Raw genomic sequence first — 13,402 nt, forward strand, 5'->3', positions numbered from 1 at the left:
CAAAGTACCAGACAGTAAATACACTCAGCGATATGGTCCCACACACGATTCCTAACGCTCAACGACTGACCAGACAGCTCGCAGCTGTTTTGTGTCTCGTCATGCAATGCTCCTCCCTGTTACGTGACAAGACACAATGGCTGCAAAGGAGACTACCAGACTGCTAGATGCATTCTAAGATGAGAAAATTACGTGCAACTTGAAATGTTCAAAGATGTCATGTTCTCCAAAAATATTCTGAGACAAATCCTTAGGGAAAAGTTGCAGGAAGCTGCTGTTGATTTGTTATATAAGTAGGTCTTAGAAAAAGAATCCCTTCCATGGGGGGAGGGGAGGGGGTATGGATATTTTCTGGAACTATTTTAAGGCAACTTACCACCATTATGAAAACGTTTTATGTAAATGTAGTACCAAGTATGGTCTAACCTCTCTTAATGGCCATGTCATCAAAACAGTTGATAATTCACTCAGTAAGAAAACCTTTTCTAAGCTGAAACAGCAACAAGAGATGGGACCATACAGTAAAGAGTTTTAATTTCAGGATAATGATGAAACAGTACAATACATTTGCACAAGATAGATGTGGTAAATATTATTTTATTTCTATGCACTCATCATTATATTATAATCACTCTAGAATCTATTCTGTACAATAAAATAGTGTTCTTAGGTAACAAATAAGGCAAAAGACATAACAACTCAAACAGCGAATGTCTTCGTAGTTTATTGTTGTCATCTTTCTTTTGTTTTTTATTTCGCAAAATGTCACCAACCTTGTGAGGAAATGAATGAAATGCAGAGGGAACAAAAGAAAAGCAAGCAGGGAAAAATCATCACGCTTCTTATTTTTTCCAGTTCTTAAGTTCTTTATCTCACCCTAACAGGGAGAAATTCTGGTTTAAAAGTGCCAGGGAGGTGTGAAGGATTCTTTTCACAAGAGGGACAGGTGTGGATCCAGGAAAAAAAGTGACCGTTTTCTGATAAATGTGCCAAAGGGGTTCTAGGGGGTTCTGGAGGCATATTCCCTCCAGGAAATTTATCAGTTTTAATTCCTTAATTAAAGTGCCATTTCCTGGGTTTTCACTCTGACAGACATTTTCCATAATAGTAACCTGGGAATTTTCGCTTATTCTAAAAATATCTATTTATTGTAAAAAATCTGACCGTTTTCAATAAAATGTGGTCTGACTCCACTCCTGAGGTGGGTGTGGGGAGGGTGTTTAATTTTGGCTTATTTTGTTTTGGGGTGGGGGAGAATAGCAAGATCACAGCAGGTATTCTATACCATTGATATTTTTTTCAGGTTTAGTTTTGGCCTTCAATTGGATCTCCCTGACTTTTAAGCCCAAACACCTCCGGAGTCACACCCCACATTTCACTCATTTTGCTCAAAGGTATTTAGTGAATCCATACATTTTTTACAAAAATTAAATGTAAAACTAACCTATTGAAATGTAATACCATATATACAAAAATGTGATCATCTTATTTAAATATTATTAATAATATTAGAACATGCATCTGTTGTTTGATATTTCCTCTTCTATCCTCAATTACAGTACCTCCCAAAATATTAATAAAGTTGGTGTAGATTACAATAAATAATTAAATTAAATGAATAAATCATCATAGATCTAAAAAAATGAAATAGCATGGTACGTGCATTAATATGCCTAATATTTTCAGTGCTTCAAAATAGTAATTGTAATTTTCAATGAAACAATTAACTCCAACTTTTAACTGCCAGCTACATAATTTTACAAGAGCTGCCAATCATAATAGCACAATTAAGGGCAATATATAAATAATGAAAAAGTAATTTTGCCACAGGAATATCAGTTGAGAATAAGAGTGATAATCTATGTATTTCTTCCAATTCATAACCGGTAAAGTCTGATGTTATAATTACATGCATGCTTGAAAAAAAAAATTTGTGCATGTTGAAATTATGAGTTCAGAGCGTGCAAATAAAACAAAATTTAAAAAAAAATTGATCGCACGAGGTTCTGTGCTGTGGTTAGTTTAAGCGACTTCAGCATCACCCTCGTTACTTAGCAGGCCATACTTCTGTCGGATCGCATCAGTTCTCATTTTCCGTTCCGCCCTTCTCTCAGCATATCGTTGCTTGATCTCTTCACGTCGTCTCTGCAATTTCCTGTCATCTCTGTCCAAGCTTCTTTGACGGCGCTTTCGGCAGCAGAGACAGTACACACAACAGCCAAGAATCACAAGGACCACAAATGATACACTTGGTATGACATAGATGAGGATGCGACCTGATGCAGAGAAATTAGTCATCTGTGAGAAACTAAAAAGCAAGCAGTGATTGCAGAAGTAAAGGCCTCATGGTGATAGCTTAGCCCATATTCTAAAGGAAGAAGCAACTACAAGTACAGTGAACTCTCCCTGTAAGACAAACACTTCTCTATAAAAGGCAGACAGTGGTCAGATCAGATTCATTCTTTTGGGAAACTCACAGATGACCCAATCTTGGGACTTGCTATTTGATGCTTTCTAACCTCCAAGTCTGTAGAGGGCCTGAGAACAAGTATTGTGATTGGCTTATTCTTTTGCTTCCGCTTGCAACTCCAACTACCTGGTTTACAGTAGATATCATAAGCAACAAAATCAAAAGTGTAATCACAAGAAAATGCTTCTCATTCTTTTGACTCAGATTCCGTCAAGCTTATGAGCATTCTTTAAAGCTGCTGGGTGTTGTGCTGCTGCAGAAACCATAATTATTGCATCTTAATTTAAGTTATTGTGTTCCAGAACATATTCCTTAGGGGTTTTTACATGTGAAAACCCACACCGGTGCGAGTGAGTTTGATACCAGTATGACGTGATTTCATACCGAGTTTACATGGTAGGGAAACTTCATGTCAACCGACGTGATCATGATGCCACATTGGATTGGATGTCGAACACTGCGCATACGCCACCCATTTCAGACTGCCGGGAGCGTCATTTCATTCTGGAACAAACAGTTGTACTGCGTTTACATGACATCGGAATGAGTTTTCGTACCGGAATGAAAATCTCGCTCTGTTACAGTAACCGGGATGAAATTGCACTGGTATGACTCGCTCCAGTATGAGATTTTGTGCTGGCAACATGTAAACGAATACAACCACAAGACAGAACCGTAGTGAGCTTGTACCGGAATAAAAGTCGTGCCGGTATCATGTAAACACCCCCTTAGAAACTTTTGCCAATAAACTTAAATTGCAACATGCTGCTGAAGAAAAATGTTTTGTTTAAACGACCATTCAGCACAACATTTCCGTACTAAGTATCCTCGTTAAAACTGTCTTGTATAATGTCACCGTAAGCGTCAAAATTAACCGGTGTTACCGTGTTAGACAAAAATTGAACACGTTTGAGCTTACAGTAGATGGGTTTGGTCACACATGGTTCAAATTAGAATGTTTCCCTCAAGATTCTAATTTTAAGCGAAATAAATTATTTGAATTTAACAAACCAAGTTCTTACCTGCTGCAAAACACTGTTTCCAATACCAGTTATTGTCCCCGCAATCTCGAGGAATGACTTTGCTTGCCGGATACCTTTTACACGTATCGTCGGCGCCACACCAATAACATTGTTTTTCTTTAACGCATTCGCCACAAGATGAATTCCTTTGTAGACAGGTATCTGCAGGTTTAGAAGTCGGAGCAACAGTTGTTGGTGTTGTGGTGCTGTTCCTTGTCACTGGAACCGTAGTTCTTGGAGATGAACTGCTTGAAGTTGTTGATGAGAGTGAAGTTAATGGCGCTGGCGTTGTAGAAATGTTACTCGCAGTTATCGCCGTACGCCATAAGCAGATCGCGAGCAAAACAGATATCCCCGACCTCTCCATGCTTGCTGACTTGCACTGAATAAGTGATGGGTAAAGGAAAATAAAATCCTTAAGCGGGTCTTGCTTTAAAATATTGAGAAATTGTGATGTCGCAAGACGAAACCTTCAATGTTGATTGCGTAATGAATTATTTATGAAGGGAGACTGGAACAAAGCTTGAGAAGCTATCTTTTTGGTCAGCGGCTGAGAGCGTAAAGAAAAATGGCGGCAAAGTTTTGTTAGAGAAGGCTGTTGTTAGGCGTTACTTCTTTTACATTTTTACTGTGATATATACTCTCTTTTCGTAATCGGGACGTATCATAACATGGCACAGCCCAAGCAAATTACACAGGAGACGTTTGATGCAGTCGTTCGAGAGAATATTGAAGAGTTTGAAATGGAATTAGACGAGGCAGTTCAAGATGCCATGGAACAGTTCAAGACCCAAGGCGTTGACCTGTCGAATTTGATCACATCCTTTGTCAAAGATCCAGACACGGGTGATCTAAAACACAACAATCCTGTCAAAGGTAAGATCACTGAGATTCTTCATAACTTTGTTGCCCTCCTGGGTGTAAGATTAATTTCATTTGAAAGCAGGCCGGTGTGCTAAAATATTTTATCAAGTTTTATAAAATGTTGTTTAAAATAAAAAGGGCATATTTCTGAACATCTCATACTAGGTTACTTATATGGTCTCAGTTTAACTGCTGTTTCGCTACGACACATTTTATTATAGTGTGAAAGAAAATGTGTGCACAATTTTATCCCGGGGGAGGGGGGGGGGGGTACTCCCATAAATTTCGGATAGGTGTGTGCTGTCCAGGTTCTTAAACCCTGACCCTATTTAAGGATGAGACAAACGAAAATTGATACCCTATTTAAGGCTCAAACCCGAACAATGACACCCTATTCAAGGAAAAACAAAAACTAAGAATTTAATGTCATGAACGGCTTAGTTTCATTCCTGTAACATCGGAAGTTAAGTTACATGCCATCATAACCATGGAACATCTTTCAGAGAAGTTTGTTCACTGCTGCGACAGTGTTATGCTAGTCTGCGGAGCTAGCGGAATTGCTTCTGCGTGCGTAAGAGTATGGTTGGTGAAACTGCTATTCTTGCGGCTTTGCCGCAAAAAGCGAGTGCCGCAGGCGTGAGAAAATTAAGCGTCTACTCCCCATTCTCCACTCGACGCATTTGAATTTTAGCTAATACAACTTAGGTACCCTATCTTAGGATCACACCCTGAAAACAATGCCAACCCGGCAAAAATGACACCCTATTTAATGATCGAGACCCTCAAAAACCATACCCTATCGGGCGGCACATACCTATCTAGCCCATATATGGGAGTACCCCCCCCCCCTGGGAATTTTATTAAGTATGGGTGTAAACCAAAACACCTTGGCCCAAAAATCCCCTTTTCTGAACAACAGCGGTCAACCCAATCCGAGCTTTCAAGGAGCTTGGGTGGAGAACTCCTGGGAGGATTTCTACACAGCTCCATACAAAAATTATATATGCACCACTGTCATACTAACCCTCTTCCACAAACAGTGAGCACAAATATTCAGAATATGTATACATAATTAATGTATGGGGCTGTGTGAACATGCCAATCTTGCCTGTGTGAAACTTCTGTCTGCAGTGGTCTGATGTTAGTGTCATAATATGTTTTACTGGTTTCTGTTGAAATATAGATGCCTTGGACAAGATAAGGAATTCTTTGCAAGAAGATGAATCAGAACCTCTTCTGGAAGGACTGAAGGAACTTTCCCTTGAGTGCAACAAAAATGAATATAACAGAAAATTTGCAGCAAGTAAAGATGCTCACAACTTGCTTTATTCTTGCTGTAACCATGGTTATTTGCAAAAAGACAAAGATATTCTGGCTGTTAGTTTAGATGCCCTGTCTTCATTTTTTGTTGGCCAAGGGGATCTGGCAGATGCTAGAATGGTTGAATTTCTGGCAAACTGTTTGAAAGAACTTAAAGAAGACCTTTTGATTGAGAAAATTGTCAAAGCAGTGAGAGTTGCCTGCGTCAAGAGCGAATCAAATCGTCAGACGTTTGTTGAACACGGGATTATACCTTGCTTAGTGGCTTATTTAAAAGAATACAAACATTCATCGGAAATTGTTACAGCGACATGTGCAACTCTGCGTGTGTTGACTTTTGATGATGACATGAGCGTAGCCTTTGGAAAAGCACATGAACATGCCAAGTTGATAGTAGCAGAGAATGCATTTGCCATCATCTTGGATTTAATGGGATCATGTGAAGATGTTAACATGGCCAGCGATCTGTGTGTTACCTTAAGCCGGTTAGCTGTAAGGAATGAATACTGCAAAGATATAGTTGACCTGGGTGGCTTGAAAATGGTGCTTAAATTATTACAGGAACACACTGCCAATCAGGTATGTACATATATCTTATTCCATGGTTTTACGTGCGGATATTTTGCGAGTTGTCCACACGTATTATATGTAAAACCATTGATAAGAGATTTATTCCACTACAAAAAGATTTTGCTATTTTTACTTCTCTTTTCTGGTAAGAGTGTTGAAATACCCCTGGCATTATCTGTCCATCAGTATATGGTGTGTGCGAACGTGCGAACACAGAAAGCCAATGAAATGTCTTTGTCCGTATTCGCTCTGTTGTAAACCGGTCAAACCAAGACACAACAGTGTATTACGGTCTTGTATTTTCCGCGTTCTCTTGACCTCATTTGGTGAAATGACATAATAGTGGAATAATAATACAAATTTGCTGCTCATTAAGGATGGTGTGTCCTAATACAAAGGTATCTGTATGCAGTTTATGACTATGAGGGAAAAGTGGATCTTAGCAAGGGCTATTTGAATACAAAAATTGAATTGGGTGTAGCCAAGCATTTTTTAGAGGTAATCAAGAAACGTGAATTCAAACAGGCATTAAAACTCATAACAATGTGTGGCATTTTTTCCAATTTGAAACTTCATTGCCTCTGAAAAATGAATAGTTACCCCCAATGTTCTTTTTGGATTTCAATAGCCCTTGCTAAGATCTTCTTTTCCTACATAGTAATAAACCAAGCAGGACTACCTTTGAATTATTAGTAGAGGTTCTCAGACCATCCAAAGATGCGCAGAACATATGCACAGTTAGCAAAAGGACGTACCATCCTTAAGCAGGTTAGGATAGTGTTTTAAGTACTTAGTAATGTACGTGACTACCCAAAAAGAAGGATAAGTAGTGAGAATTGGACTGAGATGAGTAACATTCAGGGAGCAATTGGTTGAGTAGGGAATATTGATCTTTTTCTGGCACCAAAATTAAGGGGAAACTCCATTCTGATAACAAGTTGATGTTAAGGCAGTGTCACCTATTTTTAGTGTAACTTTAAATAGCCAAAAAATATATTAAATTTGTATCTACAGAAATGTTAAATTAAGGATGGTGCCTACTATTGTTACTGCGCATACGTTCTGCGCATCTCGAGGTACTCGCGTTTCCTATGGGTGGTGCCTGCTAATACAGGGCTATTTTTGCGCAGTTTAAAACTATGCGGAGAAAGCAGAACTTAGCAAACGCTTTTGGTATCTCAAACGAAAATTGGGGGTAACCATGCATTTTTCAGAGATAATTACGCTTCAATTTAGGAAAAAATCCCATACATTGCTTCATATTTTGGCACTTTTTAGAGATATTATTGCTTAATTATCTCTGAAAAATGCGTGGCTACCCCTAATTTTCGTTTTGGATTCCAATAGGCCTTCCTAAGATCTGCTTTTCTCGCATAGTCATAAACCGCACAAAAATACTTCGATATTAGTAGGCACCGTCCTTAATGGTCAAGTTTTGGTAGCAACAACCCTACTAATGATTCAACAGAAAATAGTATTAATAGTTATCTTTGGCTGGGGATGGCTAGGATAAAAATGGATTGCAACTTGAAAAAATTGGCCAATTTTTCAAGTTCTTCCTTTGTATTTTAGAGAAATCGCTAAAAAAGATAATAATAATAATAATTGCAGTTAATTGTTCTTTCTCTGAGAAATCACCTAACATTATCGTTAAGAGCAATTTGGTGTTACAGAAAGTGTTCTTTGTAAAATATTTGTGCAGTTTTGTACCCAGTGCCCAGTGCCCTTTTAAATTGTTGACAATGTCATATAACTCTGACCATTTTTTTTTAACAAGTGGAAAGAGCATTTTAGTATACAATTAACAAATCGAATGTGGTTTAGCGTTGTCTGCACTCTTATCGACAACGATATTCGTCATCACAGTGGCCAAAATGTTGTTGAGTCCATAACAAATTTTGACCACTGTGATGACGAATATCGTTGTCAATAAGAGTGCAGACAACGCTGAACCACATTTGATTTGTTTTTTACCGCAATATCCACGTCAAAGAAAATTTTTGCAATAACTGTCAAAATTTCCGCTCGCTTCAACTGACGCGAGTAGCGTGGTCTAGACTCTTATCGACAACGGAAAATTAGCCAATCAGATCGCGAGATTAAAAACAGTTGTGGTAAAAAATAAATTGGGCATGAGTGTTGCCTGTTTTTGCATCCATTTTGGATTTTATGTTGATGTATGCTTGTTGCTATTGTTGAGAAACAAATATATTGCAAAAAATTTGACATAATTTTATGCTCAAGCTTGTTAACTAAATTCCAAGCCGGTCATTTTTTTCAGTAAACAATAAGCTTCCTATTTATCATGAGCTCCATTTTTTCCTCACCTCTCTTGAATAACAAGTCTTTGTTATTTAAACTGCAGAACATTGCAAAGCAGGCCTGTACACTTCTCAGAGCGATAGCAGGAAATGACAATGTCAAGACTTCAATCGTTGATGCTGGTGGCCTGGGGCTCATTGTTGCTGCCATGACTACCCATGCCAAACAGCCAATGGTTGCAGAGCAGGGTTGTGCAGCTCTGGGTTCCATTGCTTTAAGGAGTCCTCCAAACTGCACAGCTATAGTAGGTGCTGGTGGAGTAGAAGCCATTTTGAAAGCCATGGAGATTCACCCTGATTCAGCTGGTGTGCAGGTAGGGAGGGACTTTGTAAGATCAGAATCTACCCATTTGTTAAGTAATAGATCAAACACGAGGAAGAGGGTTTCCTCTGATTTCCAAACACAGAAAAGTAGGTTGAAAAAACAACTTCGAGGTTTTTGGAAATAGTAGGAAACACTCTTGTGAGTGTTTGATATAGCTTCTCAAACTTTTGATAATTCTTGGAGAAATTCGAAGCAAAAGTTCACAAATTTTTATGATAATTAAGATCACATTTTCAAACCTCTTGCACGGTAGTGATTTCCTTTGTTTTGGCTTGATGAATTATTAATGAGTTTGAGAATTATATATAGAGAATTACACCTCTTTCTTTAATTACATTATGTTCATCTCTTTAATTTCTTCAATTTATTTCCTTGTTAATACTCCTAATTAGCCTTGATATATAAGCTGCTTTACATGAAGATGACCCTGTAATAAAAACCATTACCATTACCAATAGAGCTGTAATATTGTAACATTTTCTCATTGTAATAAACCAAAACTTGGTTTTAAAACAACGATAACCATCATCGGTCTCATTTCATTCATTTTCTACTCTAAATTGTCAGATGGCTCTGAAATTTTCTTCCAGCTCTGTTGCTTGGGTATCTGACTTGTTTGTGGAAGGTGGTAGGTTTGATGTCTTTCATTACATAAACTTTCAAATACCTTAAAATTCTGAATCATAAGCCCCTCCTTTCTTTTGAACAATTTTGTCCACAGTTTCAAAGATTATATCCATCATGAAAAAGTGGAACTTTGACTCTGAGAGTAAAAATCTGGCCTCCAGCTAAATTTTTCATGTTTGCTTATCTGTAGAAACAAGCTTGTTGGGCTCTTCGTAATCTTGTCGCTCGTAACCCAGACCACTGCATCATTATACTGGAGGCAGGAGCTGAAAGCTTGATCAGAAAGGCTTATGGAAAGGTGGCTGATTGTGAAGATTTGGCTAAGGCTGCTCTGCGAGATCTTGGATGTGATGTAGAGCTTCAAGAACTCTGGACGGGTACTGGGCAGGGCAAGGTTCAATATTAATTGGGTTGCCTGTGGCACCCCATGAGGTACAATACTAATTAGATGTCCTGTGGCCCCTCAAGAGGTTTGGAATTGAACTGGACTGGACAAAGATGAAGACTAGTCGTAAAGTGATGAATCTTCTTGAGGACAGAACCAGGTTTCTGCATTGTAGAGCTACTGTACAGATTGCGTGTGTTTATCCCATCGGCGTATATTACATGTGTGAACAAGAGATGTGGTCTAAACAGCAACTACTTTACGAATATACATGTATTAGCATTTCTCTGATCATGTGTAAGTCGAGTGAATTGTTTGAGATTGTAAAGGTATGCGATGAAGCATTTAGATTTTAAATAAATTATGTTTACCGCCACATTTTCAAAGATGGTAGCAAAAGTGTTTAGAAAAGGATTGCAGAATTTGCGCGAGGCAATTTCACCCATCTCCACTGAAATTTTCATCGTTTTCCCGTTTAAAATAACCGGGACTGAAAGTAACGATCCTTTCGGATTTTCTTCGGCCTTTTATGCGGCCCATACTTTCAGTTGGTCGCTATTTTCGGGTATTGCTGAAAGTTGTTACTTAAAAGGACGAATGTTTTGTGGTTAGAAACTATTAAAACAGTCCAACGTTTCGAACTTTAAGTTACTTGACCTCTTCCTCAGGGACAGTGATAACAAGAGAATTCTAATCTGTTGTAGCAGTGTCGTGACAATTGTGAGAACATAAGTAGAATTGTTTCCAAAAAAAAGTTATTCTAAGTTTTTTATGTATAAATCCACATTCTTTGTCCCGGCAAGGGCTTTGCGTTTGTTCACAATCAGAAATTGGAGATACGTTTGGCATCGCAACTTAAGGATTTTTAATTTTTTTGCAACCGTGAATTGTGTTCCTTATTTTCGAAGGCCGTTACTATCGGAAATAGAACGTGTTTTGAGAAAAGTTTTTTCTGTTATGCAAGTGGTTCGCGGCATAGTTGAAAAGGGCTTGCAAGAAGACGCATGGAGACTGAGAAAGCGAGTTACACTTTGTGAAAAAAAGTTGACGTGGTTACGACAGGAAAAATCGCGGTTTATTCATTAACAGCTTGACGATTGGATGTACAGGGGACAGAATTTAATGAAAATCGTGAATTACAAGAATTGCAAGGTATTCTTCAATACGAGAGTGATGTATTCAGTCAGTGACACAGACAAACTCAGAATTCTCCCAACAGAAGATATTCTTCAATAGTTGCAACCATTCTTTACTTGTTTTCAAACGCTAAAATGTTCTCTTGTTAACACGCCGAGGGGGTCATACTCCTCCTTCAACTCTTTCAACCTCTGGATATTTCTCTTGCCAAAGTAATTCTCTAGTCGTTGTAGTTTATCCTTTTCTCCACAATCAGCATAATTCGGATATGAACCAAGTGAGTGAGCCTGCAATGACTGACCCGTTTCTTCTGCCCACCGCCTGCAAGCATGCGCGTTGCCATTAACCTCGTCTTCAGGTTTCCAGACTGCCTGTACACTGAACACATACAGTGCATCTCTGTGCTCGTAGGCGCAAGAATCACGTGACTTGCGGTTGATTTCTCCACCCAGGAGCTCCAGGCCGATAGTGTGAGGATTACAAGAGACTGGGGCTGACTCCAGTTGATTGATGATGATTTGAATGAGCTGAAAAAGCAAGGAAAAGCGTTAGCATCATTCATATAAATGCTATCTTTATGTTTGGTCAGATTATAAGCAGTGCACTCTAACTTAACTAAGATAATTACAATCGAACGTCCCTTTGCGACCACCTCGTAAGCGACCACCTCTCTCAAGCGACCAGTTTTCTAAAATACCAAAAGTTTCCAAGTCAAATAACTATAGCTGGAACCTCTCGTAGGCAACCACCTCTCATTAGCGACCACTTTTCCAAACCACTAAAAGTTTCCAAGTCGAATCACTTTGGCTGGAACCTCTCGTAAGCGACCGAGACCACTTTTAGAGCAGAAAGTTTGGGATTTTCTTTTGTTTTCAACCTTTTGTAAGCGACCACTTGACAAATAATAATGTGTGGCTGAAACATTATCGCATTCTGAACACGACGCAAACTTAAGTCAGACAACACCCAAGTAACAGTAGATTCAAGTGGTAGCTATAACAACAACAACAATTTATTTTACAAATTCAGATATAAGTTGCTTGTCCCGCAAATATGATGAGACTTATCCCGTTCGCCATATTGGGTAAGATTTTCAGGGGCAACCCATTAACGGTTTTGATCTTGAAATTCGACCACTCAGACTTAACATTTTGGGTGGTCGCTTACGGGAGGTTCGACTGCGTCAAACTGAATGAGCAAAAAAAAAGCCATTTTCTTGGAAGATTTAGCAGGCCAGCAAACATGCTCGTGAGCCCTCACTTATTCTGTGAGAAACTGAGCTCCTTCTGGCGGTATATGTCGTTGATGGTGTTTCCTGTCGAACCGTTTAATGGGGTAAAAATGTAGATTTGGTATCACTCGCTTTGTGTCGAAATGATGGCTTGAATTTTGTCAGCACCAAACTAGCTTCGAGTTATTCGCATCACAGCACGGTAATGTGATACCAACGAGTCTTGTTGCAGTTGTTATTCTGGAAGTCGCCTAAAGAAACGCTACCTAGTAGTGCGCAATATATGTATTTCTTTGCCTACCTCCGAAGTTAACTCCCCGAGTAAAGCAGACTTCCACATCTTGCAAGTTTTCACAGGTTCTTGCCCGAATCTTTGCTGATATTCCAGGTAAGAGGTGGTCTGTTCTTCCCACGAACCGTCAAGGGCCGAAGAATTCTCCCCCGGCGGACCAAACGTTTCTGCAATACTACGGAGGAAGGGCAGAAGGCTCTCCTCGGCTTTCCCCGGGGGTCCATCATAGAGGTAATCCACTGCAACCCCAGGGATTTGTGTTATGAGGTAAATATTGAAAGTTATTTCATCCTCAGCTGTTCTGCAGAACTCATCCATTACGTGAAGGAGTTCCCCGAGTTTCCTTGCGCTCATTGGAATGTAGTAAAAGCGACCTGTTGGAATACGACGCAAGACAAGAATGTTACACTCTATGACTGCAATTGCAAATACAAGTTACAACCATGTTGACTGTATTAAGCCTGGTTTGATTCTGGAAGAAAAACGTTCGTTACGTCGAGCACAAAAATCTCTTTGAAGTGAGGGTGTTCTTTATGACAGGAATGAACTGTTTAAGTGACAGTAGTACGGGGGCAGGGTGTTTTCTGACACACAGATGCGCGTCTCTGGCATCAGTTATGCAAGATATTAATCTCGTACCCAGACCTCACTGCAGGTTTGGAAAAGACCGTGGGAGAACTAGGTACGAGATTAGCAAGACAGGTAACTGCACTAATCATGCGTTTGTCTTGTGTAAGGAATAGTGCTGTGTGTTTCCCTTAATGGCCAACTTCATCGGGATTCTGAGTCAAGCAGTTGATTTTCACCTCCATCTTGACAAAAGTTTTGAAACGAAGTC

At 39.2% G+C, this 13,402-nt stretch overlaps 3 protein-coding genes across 8 annotated transcripts in view; 1 reads left to right on the forward strand and 2 right to left on the reverse strand.

The window, feature by feature from the left end:
- Positions 1–577: 577 nt before the first annotated feature.
- LOC146451339 (pituitary tumor-transforming gene 1 protein-interacting protein-like) lies at positions 578–3,998 on the reverse strand. The gene is made up of 2 exons (XM_085099347.1): positions 3,493–3,998; positions 578–2,276 (listed from the first exon to the last, which is right to left on the reverse strand). The coding sequence occupies exons 1-2, from the start codon at positions 3,857–3,859 to the stop codon at positions 2,023–2,025; spliced, it is 621 nt and encodes a 206-aa protein (XP_084955473.1). The 5' UTR covers positions 3,860–3,998; the 3' UTR covers positions 578–2,022.
- Positions 3,999–4,015: 17 nt separating this feature from the next.
- LOC146451340 (armadillo repeat-containing protein 6-like) lies at positions 4,016–10,280 on the forward strand. 2 transcript variants are annotated; one of them, XM_085099343.1, is made up of 5 exons: positions 4,016–4,368; positions 5,540–6,255; positions 8,612–8,881; positions 9,710–9,929; positions 9,968–10,280. In XM_085099343.1, the coding sequence occupies exons 1-4, from the start codon at positions 4,164–4,166 to the stop codon at positions 9,923–9,925; spliced, it is 1,407 nt and encodes a 468-aa protein (XP_084955469.1). In that variant the 5' UTR covers positions 4,016–4,163; the 3' UTR covers positions 9,926–9,929; positions 9,968–10,280. The 2 variants fall into 2 exon arrangements, with proteins under 2 accessions (XP_084955469.1, XP_084955468.1); XM_085099342.1 differs by having other exon boundaries at positions 9,710–10,280.
- Positions 10,281–10,957: 677 nt separating this feature from the next.
- Positions 10,958–13,402, reverse strand: part of LOC146451341 (FAD-linked oxidoreductase DDB_G0289697-like) — a 48,158-nt gene continuing 45,713 nt past the window's right edge. For all 5 annotated transcript variants that reach the window (XM_085099340.1, XM_085099341.1, XM_085099337.1 and 2 more), the window contains 2 exons: positions 12,574–12,938; positions 10,958–11,568 (listed from right to left, as the gene is read on the reverse strand). In XM_085099340.1, the coding sequence (XP_084955466.1) occupies positions 11,164–11,568; positions 12,574–12,938 (770 nt within the window). In that variant the 3' untranslated portion in view covers positions 10,958–11,163. The remainder of the gene's footprint in view (positions 11,569–12,573; positions 12,939–13,402) is intronic.

Source organism: Pavona decussata, unplaced genomic scaffold (assembly GCF_977016875.1).
Source record: "Pavona decussata unplaced genomic scaffold, jaPavDecu1.1 SCAFFOLD_391, whole genome shotgun sequence".
NCBI lineage: Eukaryota > Metazoa > Cnidaria > Anthozoa > Scleractinia > Agariciidae > Pavona > Pavona decussata.